Source organism: Hippocampus comes, unplaced genomic scaffold (genome assembly GCF_001891065.2).
Source record: "Hippocampus comes isolate QL1 unplaced genomic scaffold, H_comes_QL1_v1.1 scaffold594, whole genome shotgun sequence".
Lineage (NCBI taxonomy): Eukaryota > Metazoa > Chordata > Actinopteri > Syngnathiformes > Syngnathidae > Hippocampus > Hippocampus comes.
The window spans coordinates 162,375-185,267 of record NW_017804883.1 but is presented as its reverse complement, the minus strand read 5'-3'; the positions used below and the strand labels follow the sequence as shown (position 1 = coordinate 185,267).

The window sequence follows — 22,893 nt, the reverse complement described above, 5'->3', positions numbered from 1 at the left end:
ATGTGGAATCAATTTTATATTGAAGGACTCACCAATAGAACACAGTAGGCTTTCATTAGTCCCACAATGGGGAAAAATTATGTATTTAAATACGAATTATTTTCCCCTTTTCTTATTTTTAAATTGATATGATTATTCATCTTCTGTACTGCTCATTGTCACTTTGGGTCACACACATTATTATTATTGTTTCCCAAACATATTACTGTATTGGTAACAGGAGAAAAAACTGTGGCGATTTATAGCCAAGAAATGACGTACCATAATTTGTAAGGTTCTCATGCCACTTCTTTGAAGTTTCGGCTTAAAAAAGTACAAAACAATCTTTGTGGAATTGTGGTACAGAAGTTGTGAAACAAAGAATGGGGCGATAAAACATGATCTGGCACCATCTGATGGAAGTTAAGAAAATTACAACACTTTAGTTGTCCATCTCCACAAAGTGCTTGATAGTTTTATATCATTTGAATCACACAATTATTGGTAAATGTAATTGAGACCATAAATGTCCCCCATTTATATTCATTTTTTCCCCAAAATTAGTTATTGTTTTAGCCGCAAAATGTACAAATTATGTTTATTTACAGTGTGGTGGAACGTGTGTGTGTGTGTGTGTGTGTGTGTGTGTGTGTGTGTGTGTGTGTGTGTGTGTGTGTGTGTGTGTGTTAACCCGGGTATATTCAGTAGCTCCGTATTAGTCCTTTACAAATAATAAATAAAACTAAAACACACGGCTTTAAAATATATGTTGTGGGGCAAAGTGGCTGTCTAAGGGATTTTACGGCACTGTCGTAAAACACCACCGTGCGGCAGTGTTGCAATGGCCTTTGCTGCGACAGCACTTTGCGGCAGCAGGGAGAGCTCGAGGAGAAAGCAAGCGAAGAACGTCGCCGCTTCGCGAGTCCTTTTCGCCTCAATAATCAGCGGATTTACGCTGCATTCGGCGGAGTCACACCCGCGGCGCTGTCGTATTCCCGCTGGGCGTCGTGAATGAGCTTGTGTCCGACGTTTCCCAACCGCGAATCGCCACCTTGATGCGGTGGGATGGCCACAGTGCCGCCTGGGCCTAGTAGCGCACCGGCCGAATCCCCGACTGAAAGTCCGCCTTTCCCCGGGGCTGGGGGCGAGGACAGAGGGCCGCGTCGACCCGGTGAGTACCCCGGGTTGGGGAAGCCGCTCGCCGAAGTCAAGCAGTCGGTCAGGAAGAAGCAGAAAAACATGCTAGCGAGAGCTAGCCCGCCGGCGTTGCACCTCAAAATGCCAGACGTGGAGCAGCAGCAGCAGCTCAACGGCTTGGCCGGTAGTCCCGTGGAGGAGCTAGGGGGACACCTTGACAATCCGAGACCGCCAGCGGACGACTGTGACAGCGGCGACGACGACGACGAGACCACGGCCGCACCGAACGACATGGAACACTGCCAACGCGAAGGCCCCCGCTCCAAAAACGGCCGACACTCGCCTCTGGTTAACAATAGCATGAACGGGATGCCGGCCCGAACAAGAACTCAGGCAGCGCCGCTCGCTTCCGAGAGTTCCGGGAGCATGGAGCTGCTGCAGCAGCCGCAGCCCCAGCCGCCCTCGGACGAGCTGGCCCGGCTGGAATTGGGCGCCTCGCCGCAGGAGGACAGCCACGACATTTGTTATGTACGCTACGAGTCCGAGCTGCAGATGCCATCCATCATGAGACTCATCACCAAGGACTTGTCTGAGCCTTACTCCATTTACACGTACAGGTACTTCATCCACAACTGGCCGCAGCTCTGCTTCCTGGTAAGTGTCAAACCCCCAACCCCCACCACACCTCATATTATGCTTGAGTTCCGTGACATGCCTATTAAAACAGCTGTACTTTATAGAAAATATCCTCGGTGGTTCACATGGGACCTATTTCAACAAGTTTTTCTAAATTGGAGCGTCAGTTGCATGAGATGCTTTATGTGTATTGAACCTAGTTTGACCCTTTGAATCATCTGACTTCATCTATGTGGTGTTTTGTAAAGTTGTAATGTACTGTACTTATTTAAATAGTCAATACAAAGCCGGGAGTGAACCTCAGTTCCGTGAGAGGTGCCACAAACGATTATTTTGCTTGTCGACTAAGCACCAAAAGTAGTTGCAATTAGTCGACTCGTCGGATCAGATTTAAATTGCGTCATATCATACCAGCAGGCAGCTCCTCTCATACTAATCATTATTCCCTTACAGCTTGAATACAATGCAAAATGCATTGTGTGAAAGAAAAAAAAAATAAACACTTGTACTGATTTTTAATTTGGTATTGTTTTTATTTAATTGTCATCCAAAACATTTTTTTTCCTTCACGAGTATCTATAATTTATAGGTCGTAAATTGATCCGGGTAATCAAAATGGCGTATGTGTTTTATTGTTCTATGTTGCCATTGAGGGATTGTGGCAAATATGTCATCTTCTGTTACTGTGAGTGTTCCGATTTCCCAGTTCATGAATGCGTCACTCTGTATGCGAGAGAGCGCGAGTGAGCTTTTCCTGCTTCCATTTCAACCATGGGTATACAAAAACTGTGTTTTGGTTAACAAACACAAGCTCACTGACTAATGCCTTCGTAATCCATAGTAGATGCAACAGTTTCGGAGGACACTAATTAAGTAATGCCACAGGTACTTCAAACGAATGGTCAACGGTTCTTATTGTGCTTGTTCTTGTTCTATTTGATCTAAAAGACAACATTTGACCTGATTTGATCCTGGCTTCGTGCCAGACCCGCTTTCTTCTTCTCTCGTGGGTTGACTCTGTGATTGTGTTTTGGAAGGCCATGGTGGAGCAGGAGTGCGTCGGCGCCATCGTGTGTAAGCTGGACATGCACAAGAAGATGTTCCATCGTGGCTATATCGCTATGCTGGCCGTCGACTCAAAACACAGAAGGAAAAGCATCGGTGAGGAAAAGGAGCCGCTTTTTGTTTCGCTTATTAATACATACAGGAAATCCTTGGATCACGATCAGGTCCTGTTACTAATTTAAATATGTACTTTGGTGTTAACACGCTACCTGTGCTGCAAGTCATAATACAATGTGACAAACATGTATTCAGTTTCACTGTCGTAATGGTCCTCTGAGGGAAGACGGAACTCCAAAGTAACCCGCGACAAGAATGAATTTGGCACCCCTGGCCTATGGCGACGAGAAAGCTCGTACAAGTCAAAATGTTGGCAGATTCCATGTGGTGTCGATAACAGTGCTATATAAGTGCACTCCAGTGACCTTTTAATATGAATAACGGCTAATTTATCTACTTCATGGAGAGTTTGGCCTGCAGTCTTTGAAGCATTCACTGCGACAATTTCACAAAAGTCTACCAAAGAAGCGTGGAATAAACATAAACCAGTAAGTGCATCTTGTGTTGTCAGGTACTAATCTGGTGAAGAAGGCCATCTACGCCATGGTGGAGGGTGACTGCGACGAGGTAAGCACGCTCTCCAAAAAAATCAACCCCATTCATTTGTTCTTCTACTTGCAAAATGTTCTTTTTTAACTTCCCCCCGGTTTCTCCCTCTCCAGGTGGTCTTGGAGACAGAGATCACCAACAAGTCGGCGTTGAAGCTGTATGAGAATTTAGGCTTTGTGCGGGACAAGCGGCTCTTCAGGTACTACCTGAACGGTGTGGACGCTCTGAGGCTCAAACTGTGGCTACGCTGAGGGGGTCTTAGCTGGAGAACGGAACTGGGGAGGGACGGAGAGGGGGGGAGCAAGCTGTCGAGCCTGCCTGCCTCATTTCACATTTGACATACAGACACACACGCATACAACCAACAATATGCACGTATGCGTGCATCCACACACACACATACACACACACACACACACACACACACACACACACACGTTTTCTTGCCCTCCAGATGTTTCCATGAAGGCCTCTCTTTCTCCTGTCATGAAAAAAGATGGAGTGTGGGGAGGGGGTGGCGGGTCTCTGACCTTGATGACAATTTTTGACCTTCAGACTTTGGGCAAGGACACGTGGACGGATGAAAAACAAGTAAGCAAGGGGCCTAAAAGACCCCCAAACTTAATGTTGGAGTTTATTTTTGTTTCTTTTTTAAAATCCTTGGAGGAGTCATGACTGCATACCTGTGTGTGTGCGCGCGTGTGCGTGCAAGATTGACTTGCCTACGTGCGTGCGCGTGCGTGAGAGCGCCCCGTGTTTATCAGTTCCCCTTTTGTCCACTTGGTGGTGCTGTATCTACCGCACACACCTCAAATACTGAAGCGTGTGTCAAGACTTACTTTGTGTGTGCGTGTTCCAAATCACTCCATAAGCACCTCAAATATCACATCAACTTTTTGTTTTTCCTTAATTTTTTTATTGTCCTTGTTCGTAAAAATCCAGTGAAGCCCAAATAAGTAAAACCCTTTTTCGTGGATTTTCTGACAAAATACCCGCTGCCTCACCAACGTTCAAATGCACTGCCAGCTCCTTCATAACCCCCAAGGGATAAGGCCAACAAGAAAGGCATGCAATAGTTTAATTTCTGCCAAGGAAATGTAGAGTAAACATTGAATGAACAGGTATAGCCAATACGCTGATTTGCAGTGGTGAAGTGGGGATTTTTTAAGTGGGTGTACGCGATTCTGGGATGTTCTCTATATACATAGAGAACATCAATCATAGGCTACAACACCAGTTGAACTAAGGTTAAATTTAATGTTTTACTACTCCAAAATACTCACAGGCAAACGTTATTAAGCATAACTCGCATTAAAACAATGATCAACAAACATTTCAATAAAAATTGAATGTGGCTCAGGAGAAGTGAGTGGACGGCGTACCCCCGCGTACCACGCCCACTACACCCCTGCTGATTTGTCATCAAAATGTATGCATTATTAGCTGAGAAATTACAGAAAATGAAATGAAAATGTCTTTAGAAAATTCCTCGATTTGTATCCAAATATGCAACGCGCGTCCCGAGCGCTGCTTAAAATGTTCAGAGAGTCATTTTAGTCAGTATTAAGAATTCCATCTCACAAACACATATCACATAACGTTCCTGGCGGGGGTAACGTGACGGTTTCGCTTTTGGCCTGGCGACGGCGTTGCCGTCAACAAGCTTGTTCGCGGTGTTTTTCGTAAGTTTATCCCAAAAAAAATTGGAAACCACACACTTATAGCAAGCGTCGTTGTTTTGTTTTGTGGTTTTCTTTGAAAAAGAACAAATGTCAGATGCACTTGTCCTATTTTGACTTCTCCCTGGATTCATTTCGTTGTTGACCCCAACCCCCCCCCCCTCCCACACACACACACACAGACACAATTCTTTTCGTTAATGTTTCCGCTCACTGGGTGGACACATTTATTTAGTTTTCATTAATCATCATTTTTTTTAAATCGCAATTTAGGGCTGCACTGCAAAAAAGTGAAGTCATAATTACAAAAATAACTAAGCAAAAGAAAGAGCATGACATTTACAAATTATATTACAAATGTATTCTATACTTTTTTTTTAGGAACCATGCACTTTTTCAAACATTTGGTGCAATTTAAAAATGATTATAATTTTGGGGAAAAGCTGCAATATTTGTCAGGAGGAAGCGGTCTGGATTCCTCAAATTACAAAACGTACTCATAACATTTTGTAGACTTTAGAATTGTCTACTCGTAATGGTGCAACTTTGGAAATTAATGACTTTTGCACAATTTGGCGCAATTTTGACAAATTCAAATGACAAACGTCAAAATAATTCACAATACAGCTTTATTTAGCGCTTCCACAACAGCTGCAGCTAGAATAAATTGTCTACGTTACATTATTATTACAATCCTTTCACCGGGAAAAAAACATTTTCAGCATTCTTGAAACATTACGACTTTATCATAACTCCCCCACCCCCAAACTCCTTTTCAATTTGGCCTTTTAAAAACATTGTTCCTTCTGCTAAATTATTTCTCGTAATAATTCTGTTCCAACGATTCAACATTTTCACATTTCTTTGTTCAGTCAGTCCTAATTTTATATGAAATGTCACATTGTTCGGAGGAAATGAATTGAAATTTCATGAAAATGAAGGTGGGACGTTACAGAAAACGAGCACGTTAAATTGACTCGTTTTTGTAGTTTTTTTTGTTGTTACTGCACGACAAGCGCTACAACTTCATAATTTTACAACTGCGTTACACTGTTATTTTCCATTTGAATGCAGTTTTCATCTGAAATGTATAATGCCAGGAGTTAAAAAGTTCTAGAGCGTAAGTAAAATTGGAAATTCTGTTAATATAACTGCGACTTTCTCAATTGTTTTTTTAAGGCCATTCACAGACATCACTCTGGCTACGGTGCAACAAGCGTAAGTAAAATTGGAAATTCTGTTAATATAACTATGCGACTTTCTCAATTGTTTTTTTAAGGCCATTCAGACATCACTCTGGCTACAGTGCAACATTTTTTTCTCTTGACACAACGCCGAATCTTCTGAATTACACATTTGTTCTTAACTGTTTGACTCTTTTCCTTCTGTCGATGTTGGAAACTTGGAATTCATCTTATGCATAGTCTTCTGCCTGCGTGCTTTTGTCACGCCGATATGCTGCCAAAAGTCACATTTGACGTCAGAACAATAGGGGGGGGGGACTTAATGCCGATTTTTTCGTACGCAATTGATCCTCTGTGTGCGGTTGTTTTTTTTGTGTGTGTGTGTGACTATGCGGGACAGTGTTGACTTTTTTTTTTCCAAGCTTAGTTTTTTTTCTCAGACTGGATGTTTACTTCTGCCCTTCTGGATATGTTGCCACGGCGACGGGGCTATTTGAACCGTCTCCTGTACGTCAATGGATGAAAAGCTGGAATCCGTTTATGTGTGCGACTATTCCCTGACATTTTTTGTCATAATGCTGTGAACCAGGCAGTGCCGTCGTCTTTTGATTTAAAGGGCATTAGAGCCTGAGCGCATCTGACTGAAGGGCTTTGTCGTCTTTGTCGTTTGAGGAAAAAAAAAATGATGAGCCACCCACCTTCTTGGAAGTCATATGTCCTCACTGGTGCCATCTAATGGACCATTCAAAACATCTTCCGCCATTCTCTCTGTATTGGAAAAGAGGCAATTTGCTGTTGTTTCTCTGCATGTCAGACTTGTTTTACCCCCCCCCCCTTCTTCCTCAGCATCCTCCTTGCCTCCATTGATTTGGTTATGGAAAATGTCTGATAGCTTTTATTTAATGTGTAGAAGAGAGAGAGCGAGAGAAAACAAAACAAAAAGAACACAGGAATAAATTATTTGATTTTTTTTTCTTTTTTCTTTTTTTAATTGCTGTACACCGGAGTGGTCTAAGTTGTTTTTGCACATGAGTCGCACTCCCATTTGATATTCGGAAATTCTTTTAATTTGGAAAAAAAAAACCACATAAGGCAAAACATGTTTTATACCTTAGCATAGTATTATTGCATGAACACATACGGTTCAACAATGAATATATGAAAAATACAACAATCAAATCAGATCCAAGAACGTCAGCTCAAATAATGCATCTCATTAGATTCATGATAGATGTGTGGGTGTACCTAATGATGTGTTCCATGAGTATGGACTGAAAGATCTTGCAGGTGAAAACAAAATGTCTCCCAAATTATTATGAGACTGGAATTCAAAATTGCAAAATGATAATCTGTCTGGAAAAAAAAAACTGTCACACCTGGTCACCAACAATAACACTAGAGAGAACAACTGGGGTAGTCCAGTGTTTTATGCTACATTTGAAACATTTACTGTTGAAAAGCTGAAAAGAAATATTTTAAATTTAGATACCACCTCGGTTTGATAAGCTAGCCCTGTTAACAACAAAGCAAACCTAATACAAAGGAAAACGTGTTCAAAAGGTAACAATCGTAACCAGGCAGTGTTTTGAAATGTCGTTAACATTTTTTTTAATGCAGCTTAAAGTAGCCATGTGTCAAGCATCAAAATCCAAGAATTTTCCCAAACTGCAACCCACTACTGTATTTGAACAGTGCTGGGCTAACAACATAATTGGCATCATTAGCATCTAATCAGTGCCATATTTTTGCTTTCTTGTTGCCCTACTCTTTTAAGTCCGGGTGAATACATTTGTATTTACACTAATACATTTACAGGCACGATACTGTATTTACTTTGTGTACATTTTCATTGATTCTCTTTTCTTTTATGTGAAATGTGTGTCATGTGGCCACACAGCCATTTTTAAACATGGAATAGAGTTGCCACGTGAGGTTGTCTGGGGATATAAAGCTGTCTGAGGCGATGGTATATGGATGCTGTTGTCATGGCGACCTTGATTGGCTCGGTCTTTCGGATCAGAACTCATCCTCGGAGCTGTCTGCCAGCAGCATGGCCTGATCCTGTCGGCCGGCGCATGTCTCCCCTGGTTGCTACGGGCAACAGAATTCGTAGGGGTTCGTCATTACCTCTTCCAAAAGACACAGATGTAATTAGATTGTTGATTGGTAACAGGATGATACAAAGAAATACATTTTTGGCATGTGGGCTAAGGGAGGCAATTATACACGTGTATACGCTTAAAAAAAATCTAATTGACAATATTGAAGTTTTTTGCATAATCTTGTTAACAAACAACCGCTACCATGATAGCAAAGGTAAATTATATTTGCATACTGACCTCGGCGGGCCGGACCTTCCTGCGCTGGCGTTTAAAGCTGTTCCGCCTCCTTTGCTGGATCCGCCTCATGCTGTAGAGGGCGCCCACGAGCAGAAGGGCTCCCGCCATGCCAATGCCCACCGGGGCTAACATGCCCGAAACGTAGCCTACCTGCCCCGTGGGGAAAACACAATACCTTGTGCAAAAAAAAAAAAAAAAAAAAAGCAGTGACAGATGAGGCCGGTTAGGGGGTTAGTCTCACCTTTTCTCGGATCAGCGCCACCCAGCTGTGCACTGCAAGAAAGGGTCAACGTAAATGATGTGCTTCGAGTTCAACTTGGCATTCAAGTACCGTTCAGGTAGTTTTGGAAGGCAAGTTCACAATTTCACATACATTTTGCGTTTCTTGCACTGTGGTCTTTAGTGACATTCAATTTTTTTCTATTAAAAATGTATTATAGTAATCTAAACCGGAAAAAAAAAATTGTATGATGTCTTGTCACATCCAAACGTTCTAAAAAGGAAATTGTGTGCTACATTTTTAAGTATATCTTGTAACATTTTTTTATGGGAAAAAATGCTATAGCATTCAAAAATTTATCTATAAACTGTCTTGTAACTTTCACCTTTTTCAAAATAAACATTTTCCACAATTTTTAATTCATCGAAATAAAATGCAGTTTTACTTTAAATCTTTTTGACTGCGAAAATAGTGTGATAACTTGAAACATTCAACTTTCAAAAGTCTTGACACGAACAAAAATGTCATCCCCTCCCAAAGCGCCGATGCTGTTTCATACTCAGGCCCTGGTTGTGTTGCACCCAGACAGAAGGTGGTGGGATGAGGCTGTACGGAGGCTGAGTTTGGGCTGTCTCAGTCGGGTCCTCTTCGCTGCCCTCGTCCTCCATCAATTGCTCTGAACTCTCACCCTCATCCGGATCATCTGAAACACAAGCAAGTTAAGTCACTTTTCAATGAGTAAAAAATGTAAAGCCATGCTCTTAAAAGTTTACCATCTTTGCGATTTACCCTCAGAGTTCATCTCCTCTAAATCTGACTGGGGTTTGGGCACAGGTAGATAAGTTGCCATGGTATCTAGAGTAGAAGTTTGCACAGTATCTGTGAGTTCTGACATCTGCACAGATCCTATATGTCATAAAATATAGGAGGCGTGGGAGTGCAGATGAAAATTGTGGATGTTTGATACACCTGGGCGCGGTTTATTTTTTAAGTCACAACCGCATAGCAATTTGCAATTGCGATATTGAGGGAGGGGAAAATCACAATTAGATTACACTGATCAACATTTTTTTTAATTCAGAGATGCAAGTGAACTTTTTGAGTTGAATCTTTTGCACCGATTCTGACTCTGCCATCTCCAAAGAGGAAATCAGACATTTTTGTTTGAAGCAGCCATTTTGGAGGCTCTGACCTGATTGGTTGCTGGTATCCAGCAGCTGGCCATCAGCCGTCATCAGGGACCCTGTGCATGGTGGCTTGTCTGTCTCCGTGGCAACCACTCGCTCCGAGTCTGTCCCTGACAGCGGCGTCACTGCTGTTGCCATGACGGCAGCCGGAAGCTGAGTTGCGGATTCTTCCAGTGGCTCAAAGATGAGAGGCAGAGACTCGGAAGACATGGTACCCTCTGTGGTGTCGTCTTGGGATGGCGGCGGTGCCGTGTCTGCTCTCAAGAGCAATGCGATGCCAAAACATATTTACTCTAATAATATATATAAGACTTTCATTGCAAAATTAAAATGAGTCATCCACTGTATAACAAAGCTACACTTGCCTCCGCTGGGTCTGGGAGCCTCCGTCCACAGGCCCTCCGCGCTGTCCTCTTTGAGCATGGAGTCCTCACCTATGTCGGGAAAGAAGAGTTCCGGTGACGTGGGCATGACTGGACCTTGACGTTCCCACGTGGACAACAGTGTGAAGGTCTGAGTGGTGAGAGAGACAGGCGTGGGGATGGGACTGGATGGATTTGGAGCTCTGGTGGAGGAAGACCTCCTTGCTTCTTCATGCAGCATGACATTGATGTCACCCAATGTGTCTCTCAGTGTCCTTTTCAGGACAGCTTTGTAGATGTTCTCTCTGTCAAACATCCTCCGGAACTTCTTTCGCGCTCCGGGCTTGGATTCTGCATCAAGACTGTCCTTGGTTGGCCCCACAATCCTCAAGGATCTCCCTCCGAGTGAGTGTTCATTTTCCTTCTGGATATCCTGGACCGTATTTCCAAATACGCACAGGCAAACTCCGACCAGGAGGAGGCGAAAGAGCATTTCACACGGCAACATCTGTCTGCTCTCAGTGGCTGCACATTAAGAAGCACAGGATCATTTATCCAGATGATAATACAACGAGTGATTTCAAATCTGTTTTACGAATACCACTGTTGGTTCGTTGGCTCCCTCTAGTGGCACATCAAACAATCACTGAATTAAAAACCAAAACAAATTGCGTTTAAATCAATTGATTACAATACAATACATCTTTATAAGACCTGCAGCTGTAACAGAGCACTTTATAGAACATTTGACATGAAATAACAGTGTGTGTGTTATGTGACATCACAAAATCTAAACAGGCACGTTTTGAAATGATATAATTTCCTTTCAATCTCTTAGGACCAACAGAAGGAATTTAAGGTACCTAAAAAAAGCACCCGTTCTCCCCTTTTGCAAGGATAAATGAATGTAAAATGTTTTAAAGCAACCTAACGCGTGCAAGTGGGATTTTATTTTATTTTTTTAATATTGGAAAAAAAAAACCTCTTCGATACGCTGTGTCATGGTTACCAAATCGGAGCTAAGTCACTGTAGGCGTTGCCAGAAATGCTCAAACATGTCAACAACAACAAAACAGCCCCCCTTCCTCGACTGACGGCTCCAAATATGCAGCGTAAACCACTCACTCCACACTGCGTTACGGATCCAATCCAATCGCATTTCACACGTTAAGTGTAAATCCATGTGCATTTTGGGGTATCTGGAGAACAACAATGACAAAAAGCGAATGCATTTACCTTCCAGAGTGCATGATGGATCGAAGAGATTGTCAAGAGTGAGACGGGAATGTGGGGTTCGTGTACTGATGGATGGAGAGAGAGAGGAGGTTCGGTGTTCTCCTCAAGTGCGCCTACCAGTGAGTGACGCCGTCAGTTAGCCCCCAAATGATGGAAACTGCCAGTTACCCCGCCTTTTTGGCTGTAAATGATCTTAAATGCAACCTTACGATCTGAAATCAAGCCATTATATAATGTTAAGAGTGTGGTGTAATTTATTTATTGGTATCCATTTCACCCCAATGCGTTTACCCTGGGTGTGCCGTGCAGTCCAGTAGGTGGCGGTACTTAGTGTGGTTGTTTCCCAATCGCCAATCAATAAACAAGAAAATAATAAAAATGTGACCTCACCCCCGTCAAATTTACGCGGAATTATCCAGTAATGTGCATTAAACATTAACCATCGTGCGAATACAATAAATCCTGAAAACAATTCAATAGTCTTCGATGGCTATTTTGCATTTTTGAACAGGCACCTTTGCTTGAAGTCTTGGACCAGTAACAAGTGGATCTCCTGAATGTCCAAATATATTTGCATATTTAAAGTAATATAATATGTTTACACTGTAATATTACTAATATGTGATCAAATTAAATCACAATGACGGGAAATAGCTTTCGTTTGCGTAAATCAATCTTAAATTGTAATGGCCACATTTATGTTTTACAATTGAAAAAAAAATCTTCGCGCAAATATAAATGCGTATTGATATTTTGAAAGCCGGCAACGAAATATTTTTTCCTGTTTTGTCGCATTTTTATCAGGCATGTTTAGTGACGTCATCGCACTTGTCAGGCCCATCCCAGAAATAATGCGAAGAAAAATCGACGCCAACTGAAGCGACTATATTGAAATTGAAAAAGTTAAAATGCCATTATTTGATGGTCTGGGCAGTGGAGCAGAAAAAACCGCCATCGTTATTGATCTGGGAGCGGCGTACACAAAGTGAGTGTTAATCGTTAGCATTCGGCTAGCTGACACAACGCCTAAGTGCTAAATGTTGGGGGCTTTGTCCGCTACATTGAACAATAATCTATCTTTTCACTGCTATGGAAAGCAGTCATGACACTAAATGATGCCAACAAGTCTCTGATAACCTGTCAGTGGAGCTAAACCGATTAAGATGCTGTAAATTAAGGAGGAATATCATCATTCTCATTTATTTTAATGTGGTAATTCTTAATGTATGTGCTATGCAGAATTCTCATTTGTAGTCTGTCGTTGTACCGGTGTGCCCAGGAAAGTTCTTAGTACGTTGTTGCAAAGTAAATGAAGACATTTTGGAAAAAAGCCATTAGAGGCAGACGTCTCAAATCGGATTAATCTAACTTTAACTGCTCCCTGTCTTCACAAAGATAATTTCTTCATTTCAATCTCCCTTCAGAGTTTTATTAAGCACTCGGTTATTTGGAAGCTATCTAACCCAAAAAGTTGCCCTCTAACCTAATACCAATGTCTTATTGAAAATGTGTTGGTTGCTTTTATTATTTGGGCAACGCTGACTTAAATCAAGCATAACAGTCTCGCTTCAGGCAAATCACATGAAGCAGATGACAAAGACATCTTTATTCGACAACTTAATTCGACGGCTGCTTATTTTTGCTGAACAGAATGTTGTCAGTGACGTTATTTTGTGTTTTTTTTCCCCAATTCCAGATGTGGCTTTGCAGGGGAAACGGGGCCCAGGTTCATCATTCCGAGCGAGATCCGCAAGCGGGGACAGCAGCAAGTCAGAAGAAAATCTTTTTTCTATTTATCCATCTTGTATCGTGTTTAATAGATGCCCACTCAGCTGAAGTCTCATGGTTTGTTGCATTATTTCTCTTTCAGGCAACCAAAGTGGTTCAGTACAATATAAACACAGAAGAGCTCTATGTCATCCTAAAAGAGTTTATCCACACTCTGTACTTCAGGTATTGTACTGTATGCTCTTTGATATTGAGTTTAAAAAAAATAAGTTGACCATCTGAAACTTTTTGTAAATATTTCCAATCATCAGACATCTGCTGGTGAACCCTCGCGACAGAAGGGTGGTCATTATCGAGTCCATCCTCTGCCCATCTCACTTCAGAGAGACACTCACCAAGGTTTTCTTCAAACAGTTTGAGGTACAACATGATTGAAAATAATACCTGCGACAACACACCTTGCAACAACAGTCAGCTTTTCTCAAATTTTAATGTGGGCTATTTACAGTACATATTTATTTATCGACTAGGTGCCCTCTGTGCTGTTTGCACCGAGTCACCTCATGGCCATCATGACATTAGGCATCAACTCGGCCCTCGTGATGGACTGTGGCCACACTGAGACGCTGGTGCTGCCTGTATCCTTTCATGCAAACCAGGGACAGATCTTTTTTTTGGAACACAGATTTCTGATGTTTGGGACTTAATTATACGCAAATGTCTTAACTCCACTATCAGGTGTATGAGTGCACTCCGATTCTGCCGGCTTGGGAGGCATTGCCTTTGGGCGGAAAAGCCATTCACAAGTGAGTAGCTTTATTTGGACTGTATCAGACACACAGACACACAGACACACACACACACACACATTTATAAGATAATTGACTTAATGGCGATTTTGTGTGTGTTTGTGTGTTTATTTTAGGGAATTAGATGTTCTTCTTGTGGAACAGTGCACCGTGGACACAGACACCAGCACTGGGGAAAGTGTACCCTCCATCATTGGTATTAAAAACTGTTTTATTTTTCACCCTGTGCCTTTGAGACAAAATTAACCGAGGGTGGGGGAAAACTGCTTTGCTTTTATAAAGAACAATGACATGTAAAGTACAATTTTATAGTGTTATTTTCCATTTTATAAAACTATAACTTCACTATCCCTGAAGTCGTCAAGGCATGTTGAATCTTAGGAGCATATATTTATCCAGTACTGTCATTCCCGTCCCTTTTCCCGCTAAGGCACTATTCCAGAAGAGACAGTGGAAGACATAAAAGGTGGGTCAGAACAACAATCTCCAATTCCACTCTTACCAATGCAGTTTTCTTATACAACAGTCTTGTTTTCACACAGTGAGGACATGTTTTGTCAGCGACTTACAGAGAGGCCTCAAGCTCCAGGCGGCCAAGTTCAACATGGATGGTTCCGCCGAGGTGAGGAAGATGTGAGAACATGTCAAGGACACAACTAATTCACTGTGCCTTGAGGACATTGTTGTCTTCTCTTTGTGTTTGTAGCGTCCGGCTCCACCACCAGATGTTGACTATCCTCTGGATGGCGAGAAAATCCTGCATATCAAAGGATCAATCAGGTGAAAACAGTATCAGACCTGCTGACTTTGTCAGCATCCTGAACCCCGCGGCCATTCACTTTCTACCGATCTTTCTTGGAACTATATGCACAGAATATTTCCAATGAATTGTGCAGATTTAGCCGTGGCAACATGCTAACTTTTCCGGTCTCTGGAATTTCACTCCAACCACTTTGGGTTAGTCGTCGTCGTATCTATATGTACAATGGCAGGATTTAAACTGAGATGCAGCGCTGAAGCTCTGTTGACATGCTATCTTTTTTGTAATGTGGGGAACCTCACTCTGTCCACTTTCTTTGCAGGGACTCTCTGATGGAGATTATGTTTGAGCAGGATAACGAAGAGAAGAGCGTGGCCTCACTGATACTTGACGCCCTGGTTAAGGTACACAGAGAGAGGTCGGAATAGATAAGTTTAAATATAAATGATCAGGTATTTGGAAGCAAGCAATGTATAATCTATCTTATGTTGATTATTTCTATAACTATGTTTTGTTCTTTTGCTGTTGTTCAGTTCCGTACTTATTTTTGCACAAGTAACTTACTATGTTATACTTATGTATTTTTATACCTATGAAATGATGGGGAAACCTTCCCCCCCCACACACACACACACATTTTCCTCTGGGTGGTCGCAGTATAATTTCATCTTGTGTTATTTTAGTGCCCCATTGACACACGCAAAGTGCTGTCGGAGAACCTGGTGGTGATCGGTGGCACGGCCATGCTGCCAGGCTTCCTACACCGGCTGCTGGCCGAGATTCGCCTGCTGGTGGAGAAACCCAAGTACCGCGACGTGCTGGCCAGCAAGAACTTCCGCATGCACTTGCCGCCCGCCAAGCCCAACTGCACCGCCTGGGTCGGAGGTGTGAAACTCTTATGTTGACTCACTCTTTGAAGAAAAAAAAAAGGAGAAAATCTTATTTTAACCTTGGTAAATTTCCACTAGGCGCCATCTTTGGTGCACTACAGGACATCTTGGGGAGCAGGTCAGTGTCCCGTGATTACTACAACCAGACGGGCCGCATACCAGACTGGTGCTGCCTGAGCACGCCGCTGCCCGAGTCGTTGTACGAAGCCGGCAAGACGCCGCCTCCGCTCATGAAACGAGCCTTCTCCACAGAGAAGTAGAACACATACGCTGCTGCAACATTGTCCTCCCTTGTAGAACCGCAACCCAAGCATCTTGTAACAGTTTCATCCTGCTCATGTGTTAAGGTACACATCTGCTTCGTATTTCTGGTCCAACCAAAATGACACCGTGTTAAAAAAAGCATGACGCTTTACTGTTTTAACAGGGGTGAAAGAAGGTTATATTTATTTAATATTGGCACAGATGGTGTCTGTCAAAGTCTTCAAATAAAGGTCTCCTGCACATACACATGTTTGTGTTTTCAGTCACTCAGCTAACCCAACGAGCAAGAAAATATGGTCTTTGATTCACAAATGTTACGGTAGAAAAATGTGTTTGTGCCACCACCCTGAACTGGTTGACATCCTATCGCTGGGTGAAAACAGACGAACAACAATCTATGCGCACACGGCATCCCAGTGAGGCAGAAACATGACACTTTTTGTCTTTTATGCACTTTTGTCTTGTGTTAAATGTTACATGAATGACGAGTAACATCAGTGCATGTAGAAATAGGATCACAGACTACAGCAAAATTCTGCAATACCATGAGACCGCAAATGTCGAGGGACATCTTGATACAGAAAACCAGGAAATAAATTGCTGGTTGGGCTTCCTTGCATCATACTTATGTACAACAAAACACAAACATGGAGAAACGACAATAGAATGCAGGTTTCTAACATGTATTATAAAAGGGCATATTATTGCCCCCCAAAAAAGTGTGACGTGAATTAATTAGATTTATTATGATTTATACTTGGTATGTTAATCATTGTCTATCCCTTCTCGTGTAACTGCCGCAATTTCAGCATGTGAGGACTTTTTGTCTCCCGCCAGAGAGCAGATTTGCGTTTTATGACGCCACCCTATCCAGAGAATAGGAGATCAAGTTAGTTGCGAGACAAGCAAGGCTATTATGTAATACACCACAATATTACGGGCTCACGTCAGTGGATTCCCCGATGGTACATGAGATATGCTTGTGTTTTGCGTCTGTGCAGTACCGTACGCCTCCTGAACACCGTGTACTTCGTCTGCCTCACATTGGGTTGCAGTCACGTTTTTCAGCTGCTGGCCAAGCTGGCCAATCAGGAGGTCGGAACGCGACGGTGTGGGCGGGGATGTTGCTGACGTCAGTAAAACTCCAGACAAGCTGCGTCCTCTTTTTCTAAATATGGCAACGTCTCCGGCACTTATTTCCTGTTTGGCGTCGTTCTCACAGTCTTGTAGCGATAGAATACAACCACGCAAACACATGTAGATGTTTTATTCCATTGGAGGGACATTAAATGATAGTTTATGGCGTCTGTCTGAGGTTGGTGCCACCTTGCTTCGCATGTGACTGACAGGCGGAAGGAGGAGCCACCCTGTCTCGTGTACTGTACCGTGGAAAGCCGCGAGTGGTGCCCACCAGCCACAGTCCACAGACCAAGAGAGCATCCACCCGAAGAGCAAGCTACCTCTACGGGATACACTACACTTTCCACCCTCCTCCTGCTCGTGTCCTTACTCTCACCGTCGTTAGACCAAAGCAGGGAAGTAAGTTTTTTTGTATTTTAACATTCGTTGTTTTTTTTTGGTTTGTTTGTATGTTTCTCTTCACAGTCAAGGCTAAAGGTTAGCTGTGGATGCGTCGTTAAATTAGCGCGTAGCTAACAAAATGCTAATGTTCGAGTTGTTTGTGATGTATTGTGTCGCCTCAAAGCATTTTGTAAACACATACTAGCTTACGCGGCCTTTAAAATGTGTGATATATTTTCCGACTAACGGATTTGTGTCCTACTCTGAACACTTGAACACTTGCCTTGAACAAGTAGTCTGTGCAGAGTTTATCATTTACACTGCGATGTGCGGCTTTCAGAGGACAACTTGTGGAGTTTTCATATATTTTCTGTGTACGCGGAAGGTCGAGGAGATGATAGGTGGATCAATAAAGTAGCAAATTCATTATTTTGTCTGACACTGTCACTGCCAATCCAAAAACTTTTAGGGCGAACAGTGATCCAGACAAAAATGTCTCAGAAGACCCCGGTTTTAACTTGATACAAAGGGGCTGTTATATCAGAAAATCAGAGAACCACGCCGCCCCCACAAAACGAATAATACGATTTCATATATTGTTTAAACTGTAGAGATACCCCAACCCCCCCCCCCCCAAAAAAAAACACTGAAGCAACATAACATGCTTACCTTACAGGCAACACCGTGGTCAAGTGGTTCCTGACTTCACCTTCTGACGTTGGATTTTCGAATTTGGATTCCAGCCTACCTGTGTGCAGTTTGCATGTTCTCCCCGTGCCTGTGTGGGTTTTCTGCAGGTACTCAGACTTCCTCTTCTATGCCAAGATTGTATTATGTTCACTGAAGATTCTAAATTGTCCTTTGGTGTGAATGGTTGCTTGTCCATACCTGCCCTACGTTTGGCTCTTGCAAAGTCAGCTCAGTATAGGCTATTAAGTAATGAAGTGTGTTGGGATGTATCTTACAGTGTTACAGAACAACCAGACGAAAATATGTGGATAGGCAGTAGGCACGCACAAGTGCAGTCTTCAACGAGTAGTTTGTTCTGTAGAAAAATCTATAACGTGATCAGGGTTTATTGTACAGTATGGATGCACAGATAGCAGTGACGATACTGTGCGTCTATATCGTTCATGAAACAAAAATGCTCCAATCCAACAACACAGATAGTTCACCAGCCTGATATATACCTTCCAAGCAGGTGGAGTAGGAGCCAATGTCAGCCATGTGGGGATACATTAAGGTGAACATAGATGACAGCACTTTGCTAGCGGACTGTACATTATGCTCTGAAAAATGGATAATCAACTTCGCTGAGGGGCCGCCCTCCCATGAGGAATGGCGGTGGTCTGTTTGGCAAGCATCGATGTTCTAGAGCAGGGTGGGCAATTCCAGTCCTGGAGGGCCGTTATCCTGCATGTTTTGCATCTCTCCCTGTTGCAAGACAAAATTTACAGCCATTCATATTCGGCTTATAAGGTCTTCAGAGTGAAAGGCGTTTCCTGATCTTGTCTGTTGATTTCCATATTTGCCCTCTGTTATGCTGATATAGTTGCTGGTAGGCCATCTTGTCCATAGCAACCGGAAAGCGAGGAGATGAGTGCCAAGCGGAAGGCGGAAAGCGACTCACGGGCCGCCAACAGGCTGCACATCATGAAGTCTCACAACAATTCCCGAGCCGACTCGGAAAGGGACTCCGGATTCTCAGGTTCTGCTCTCAACTTTTACCAGCCTTCACGTGTGTTTTTAATGAGCATCCAACCAATGGCACGTCCTCTTCTTTTTTTTTTTTTTTTTTTTATCATCCTCTTCAGATGCGAGCTCGGAGCACACGAGCACCGTGGACAACACCGACTCTGAGGACTCGCCGCGGCCTTCCGTGCAGCAGGGCGCCCAGAGTTCTACTTCTGGGCAGCTGGCTGTGGTAGGGGGGTCCTACTCCAGTATGTCCCCCATGATCATCATGAACAATATGCTCCTAAAACAGGTATAAGCGCACTGCACAAACACACAGCACATCAATCTGTGTGCTCAAGCCACAACAGTCAATTACAGTGGTGCCTTGACTTCAGTGTTTATTTGGTCTGGTGAACATGCTTGCAACTCAAATCACTCATCTCAAATCAACATCAACCATTAAAATGAATGGAAATGCAATTCATCTGGACCAACCCTCTCCCCAAAAAACATATTTGTGGTACATGTATGGTAAAATGCATGGTATTGTTCTTTGGAGCCATAACAATGATATTAACGATGTTATCACGGCAGCCTCGAGACAACCCCCCTGCCATGAAGCCCTGGAGCTTCAGTCCCGCCATGGAGGTGGTTCAGCCTGTGGTCCAGCCGACTCAGGTGGTCTTCCTGCAGCCCGTTGTCTCCCGCCAATCTTCCAAGGAGGCTTCTCGACACAGGCGCCCCAAGAATTATCTTCCCATTCTCAAGTCCTACCCTAAGATTGCGCCGCATCCTGGCGACAATTCCTCCTTGGGTAGGGGAACCGCCTCTTCCTCCCCCTCTTTGTCGTCTTCTTTATCTACTTCCTCGGCATCGGGGTCTCAGCGGGATCACGGTCCAAAAGAGAAACTGCAGAAGAGCCAGAGCGAGACCTCGTTTCTCTCCGGAACCCCCAACAACACGCAACCGCCGCAGACACAGCTCCTTCAAATCGCCAGCGAGGCCCCTTCGCCGGCTGTCAGCCAATCAGAATCATCCCCATCTTTCTCCTCCCTCCCTCCCAGCTGCGCGAGCAGTCCGACGCCTCTGGACAGTGCCTCGTCGGCCGAACACAAGTGGGACAATGACGACATGAGGCGGAAGCGGTTTTGCAACACGTACAACATCCTGAGCAAATCGGGCCTCCTGGACATCACGCTGCGCACCAAGGAGCTCCTGCGCCAGAACCGCCGCACGCAGTCGGACTTGGAGCGCCTCAGGGAGCACACTGATCTCTTCCTGCAGGCGCTGCGCAGCGGCGACACCGGCATCTGCGTCAAGCTGCACGCCAGCCTTCATGAGGAGGAAAAGGAGGACAAGAAGCGGGCGTCACTCACTAGCTTAAAGGACGATTAGGCCACCGGCTGGGAAGTGCATGGCCAGGGCTTATTTGGGGGTGGTGGTGGGGGGTTGGCAGACAGACAGATGGATGGAGCGAGAGTAATTTTGCCCACATTAGACATCCACCCCAACCCTCGCTTGCACAGTTTGGCCTACATTTTTGGCTGCCAGCTGCCCCCAGGCCCAGACGCAATGAGATATTTTGTTGGCCCAACATCCACCGCACTCTTGTTAAAGTCACACTTACATTACTCCCACAAATACCAAACGGACATTTACTGTAAGACATGTCACATATTAATAGAAAATCCAGCCGTTCCTTTTGTATCACTTGGACTGATGCATAAGAAACCCGTAACCATTTAGTCACAAATACCAAGATGCCATCCATCGGTGCCAAAGCAATACTGTCCTATGGCCTAAACACAAGAATACCGCCATGATGTGCTGGTTCGCTGTACTTTGAAAGAGTCAACAAATAAAAAAGGTGGCGGTTAACAACGATTTCAAGCCCTGAATCCTCTCGCCGTGAGGCGCATATACTAACCACAAATTCACTTTGGCAAGACGTGATGGGGTGTGTGATGGCCGCCACACCTTACTTGCTGACTTTTGATTGGCCGAGATGTTGGCAGGCGGCCTTCGGTTACTGATCATGTGACCGTCAAGCAGTTGGCCAGCGTACCTCAAGTGTCTTTTAATTTCACACTTCATGCAAGGGACGATGGCAACGACCACCTGTCAATCCCGCCTTCCTGTTAGTGAAGCCGGGTGCTTCATGTTGTGCCATCTTTGATGTAGACCTTTTGGGGCGGTGGGCCTGCGTGTCGGCATCACTATTGATCTGGCAATGTTTGAAAATGTTCAAAGTGGAAAACGACATTTATGATTGTGGTGCATTTGAGCACTTTGCATCATCCTGTGCAGACTAAAATATGGCAGCTAATTCTAATCATCATATGCCCCTGAACCACTATGAATATCTTGTTCCCTCTGTATTAAGTACCCCCAAAAAATACTTGAAATGGTTCATGAAAATGAGGGATTGTGTACTGTATATTTTCCAGTGTGACTGAGGATGTCTAATGTGAGATGTTTGGGTTCCACCAACATATAATTACGCTTAATCTCATTGGTGGATCTTGAACTGTTGTACTCAAGTCTTCTTAATGGTGTTAGACCACGTTAAGCCGCTTGTAATTGTGCTTTGTAGTCCTATCTGTCTGTCCAGTTTTAGTTTCTGCTTTTGTAATTGTCTCTCGACATACTTTCGGCCACCTGTCGCCAATGTTTCTCAAAAACATACGCTCGTAATGTTACCCTTTGCTTTGTGATCCTGTGGCTGATAATTGAAGCATTTGTTTGACAGAAAACTAAAAGAAAGTGGTTTTAAGCTGCCAGGTGTGCATTATCGGCTCCTTATCAAGTGAGGGAATGAGGATGAGTGTGAGTGTATGTTGCTGTGAGAGTAGGTGAGTAAATTTGTGAGAGAGTGAGCGTGAGTCAATGTGAGAAAAGGGTATGTGTGCATAAGTGGATTGATTGTGTGCGTGTGCGGTGTTCAGTCCCGCAGCTTCATAGATCATGCAAGTCTAGCTTTTGGTTTGACTGGTCAGCACGTCGGCCTTGCAGTGCAGAGGTGCAGGGTTCGATCCAGGCTCTGGCTATGGCCTTCCTGTATGGAGTTTGCATGTTCTCTCTGTGCTCGCTCGCTCGCTCTTTCTCTATATAAATCTGAGTAGGACCTGTCATCATACACAATTATTTCTGCTTAAAATTGGTCAATATCTGATGATTAAATCAGCATGAGTAGAATAGAATAGATTTTTTTAAGGTCTTTTTTTATTTGTGTCTAAAAGATTGTGTCTCATTTTTGTATTTTCCATCTCATTTCTTGTGTAATAAATGCTTTCAGTCCAAAGGCAAACCAACCCTGTCGTGTCCATCCTTGGTCACAAGATGGCGACAGTGATCGTGGATGATGAAGGCGGAAGAGGCGTTTTGATTAGTCCATCTATGACGATTTTGAATGGCGCTGCTAGCCTACCAAATAGCAGTACTATGCTAACACTCTTGTTCGGTTGGAATAAACCAGCCTGTCCTGGCACAGTTTCAACATAACGATGCTTTTATGAGGTGAGAAACAGGCTTTTCGTGTTATTTTAATGTACTACTCAAACCGGTGGTGTTCCCAAGTTTTTTGACCGTTCGCGAGTCGGTAGCTGCTGCAGAAG

General features: G+C 43.6%; 4 protein-coding genes across 7 annotated transcripts; 3 read left to right on the top strand and 1 right to left on the bottom strand.

Annotated features, from left to right (window-relative positions):
• Positions 1-790: 790 nt before the first annotated feature.
• On the top strand, positions 791-3,823 carry naa30 (N-alpha-acetyltransferase 30, NatC catalytic subunit). The gene is made up of 4 exons (XM_019882546.1): positions 791-1,770; positions 2,790-2,913; positions 3,386-3,441; positions 3,537-3,823. Exons 1-4 carry the CDS (start codon positions 1,045-1,047, stop codon positions 3,672-3,674), a joined length of 1,044 nt encoding a protein of 347 aa, XP_019738105.1. The 5' UTR covers positions 791-1,044; the 3' UTR covers positions 3,675-3,823.
• Positions 3,824-7,877: 4,054 nt separating this feature from the next.
• Positions 7,878-11,731, bottom strand: armh4 (armadillo like helical domain containing 4). 2 transcript variants are annotated; one of them, XM_019882235.1, is made up of 7 exons: positions 11,631-11,731; positions 10,398-10,919; positions 10,038-10,286; positions 9,405-9,548; positions 8,867-8,898; positions 8,626-8,775; positions 7,878-8,377 (listed from the first exon to the last, which is right to left on the bottom strand). In XM_019882235.1, the coding sequence occupies exons 2-7, from the start codon at positions 10,900-10,902 to the stop codon at positions 8,303-8,305; spliced, it is 1,155 nt and encodes a 384-aa protein (XP_019737794.1). In that variant the 5' UTR covers positions 10,903-10,919; positions 11,631-11,731; the 3' UTR covers positions 7,878-8,302. The 2 variants fall into 2 exon arrangements, with proteins under 2 accessions (XP_019737794.1, XP_019737803.1); XM_019882244.1 differs by lacking the exons at positions 7,878-8,377; positions 8,626-8,775 and having other exon boundaries at positions 8,849-8,898; positions 9,363-9,548.
• actr10 (actin related protein 10) lies at positions 11,639-16,325 on the top strand. 2 transcript variants are annotated; one of them, XM_019882223.1, is made up of 13 exons: positions 11,639-11,749; positions 13,327-13,399; positions 13,501-13,583; positions 13,670-13,778; positions 13,889-13,996; positions 14,097-14,164; positions 14,284-14,363; positions 14,598-14,633; positions 14,710-14,789; positions 14,874-14,947; positions 15,250-15,331; positions 15,611-15,812; positions 15,896-16,325. In XM_019882223.1, exons 1-13 carry the CDS (start codon positions 11,703-11,705, stop codon positions 16,075-16,077), a joined length of 1,224 nt encoding a protein of 407 aa, XP_019737782.1. In that variant the 5' UTR covers positions 11,639-11,702; the 3' UTR covers positions 16,078-16,325. The 2 variants fall into 2 exon arrangements, with proteins under 2 accessions (XP_019737782.1, XP_019737773.1); XM_019882214.1 differs by lacking the exon at positions 11,639-11,749 and adding an exon at positions 12,435-12,615.
• Positions 16,326-16,439: 114 nt separating this feature from the next.
• Positions 16,440-22,586, top strand: cipcb (CLOCK-interacting pacemaker b). 2 transcript variants are annotated; one of them, XM_019882256.1, is made up of 5 exons: positions 16,440-17,620; positions 18,279-18,399; positions 19,155-19,310; positions 19,417-19,589; positions 19,874-22,586. In XM_019882256.1, exons 3-5 carry the CDS (start codon positions 19,199-19,201, stop codon positions 20,672-20,674), a joined length of 1,086 nt encoding a protein of 361 aa, XP_019737815.1. In that variant the 5' UTR covers positions 16,440-17,620; positions 18,279-18,399; positions 19,155-19,198; the 3' UTR covers positions 20,675-22,586. The 2 variants fall into 2 exon arrangements, with proteins under 2 accessions (XP_019737815.1, XP_019737820.1); XM_019882261.1 differs by lacking the exons at positions 16,440-17,620; positions 18,279-18,399 and having other exon boundaries at positions 18,408-19,310.
• Positions 22,587-22,893: the final 307 nt, after the last annotated feature.

Excerpts from the sequence above, each read along its gene's own strand:
- naa30 (XM_019882546.1), top strand. The coding sequence starts at position 1,045 with ATGGCCACAGTGCCGCCTGGGCCTAGTAGCGCACCGGCCGAATCCCCG. Across the intron at positions 2,914-3,385 it reads ACACAGAAGGAAAAGCATCG|GTACTAATCTGGTGAAGAAG; the intron begins GTGAGGAAAAGG and ends TTGTGTTGTCAG. Across the intron at positions 3,442-3,536 it reads TGGAGGGTGACTGCGACGAG|GTGGTCTTGGAGACAGAGAT; the intron begins GTAAGCACGCTC and ends CTCCCTCTCCAG.
- armh4 (XM_019882235.1), bottom strand. The coding sequence starts at position 10,902 with ATGTTGCCGTGTGAAATGCTCTTTCGCCTCCTCCTGGTCGGAGTTTGC. Across the intron at positions 8,899-9,404 it reads GCAACACAACCAGGGCCTGA|TGCACAGCTGGGTGGCGCTG; the intron begins GTATGAAACAGC and ends CCTTTCTTGCAG. Across the intron at positions 8,378-8,625 it reads GGAAGGTCCGGCCCGCCGAG|CAACCAGGGGAGACATGCGC; the intron begins GTCAGTATGCAA and ends TGTTGCCCGTAG.
- actr10 (XM_019882214.1), top strand. The coding sequence starts at position 12,539 with ATGCCATTATTTGATGGTCTGGGCAGTGGAGCAGAAAAAACCGCCATC. Across the intron at positions 13,779-13,888 it reads TTTTCTTCAAACAGTTTGAG|GTGCCCTCTGTGCTGTTTGC; the intron begins GTACAACATGAT and ends TTTATCGACTAG. Across the intron at positions 14,165-14,283 it reads GGCGGAAAAGCCATTCACAA|GGAATTAGATGTTCTTCTTG; the intron begins GTGAGTAGCTTT and ends TGTTTATTTTAG.
- cipcb (XM_019882256.1), top strand. The coding sequence starts at position 19,199 with ATGAGTGCCAAGCGGAAGGCGGAAAGCGACTCACGGGCCGCCAACAGG. Across the intron at positions 19,311-19,416 it reads AAGGGACTCCGGATTCTCAG|ATGCGAGCTCGGAGCACACG; the intron begins GTTCTGCTCTCA and ends CATCCTCTTCAG. Across the intron at positions 19,590-19,873 it reads ACAATATGCTCCTAAAACAG|CCTCGAGACAACCCCCCTGC; the intron begins GTATAAGCGCAC and ends TTATCACGGCAG.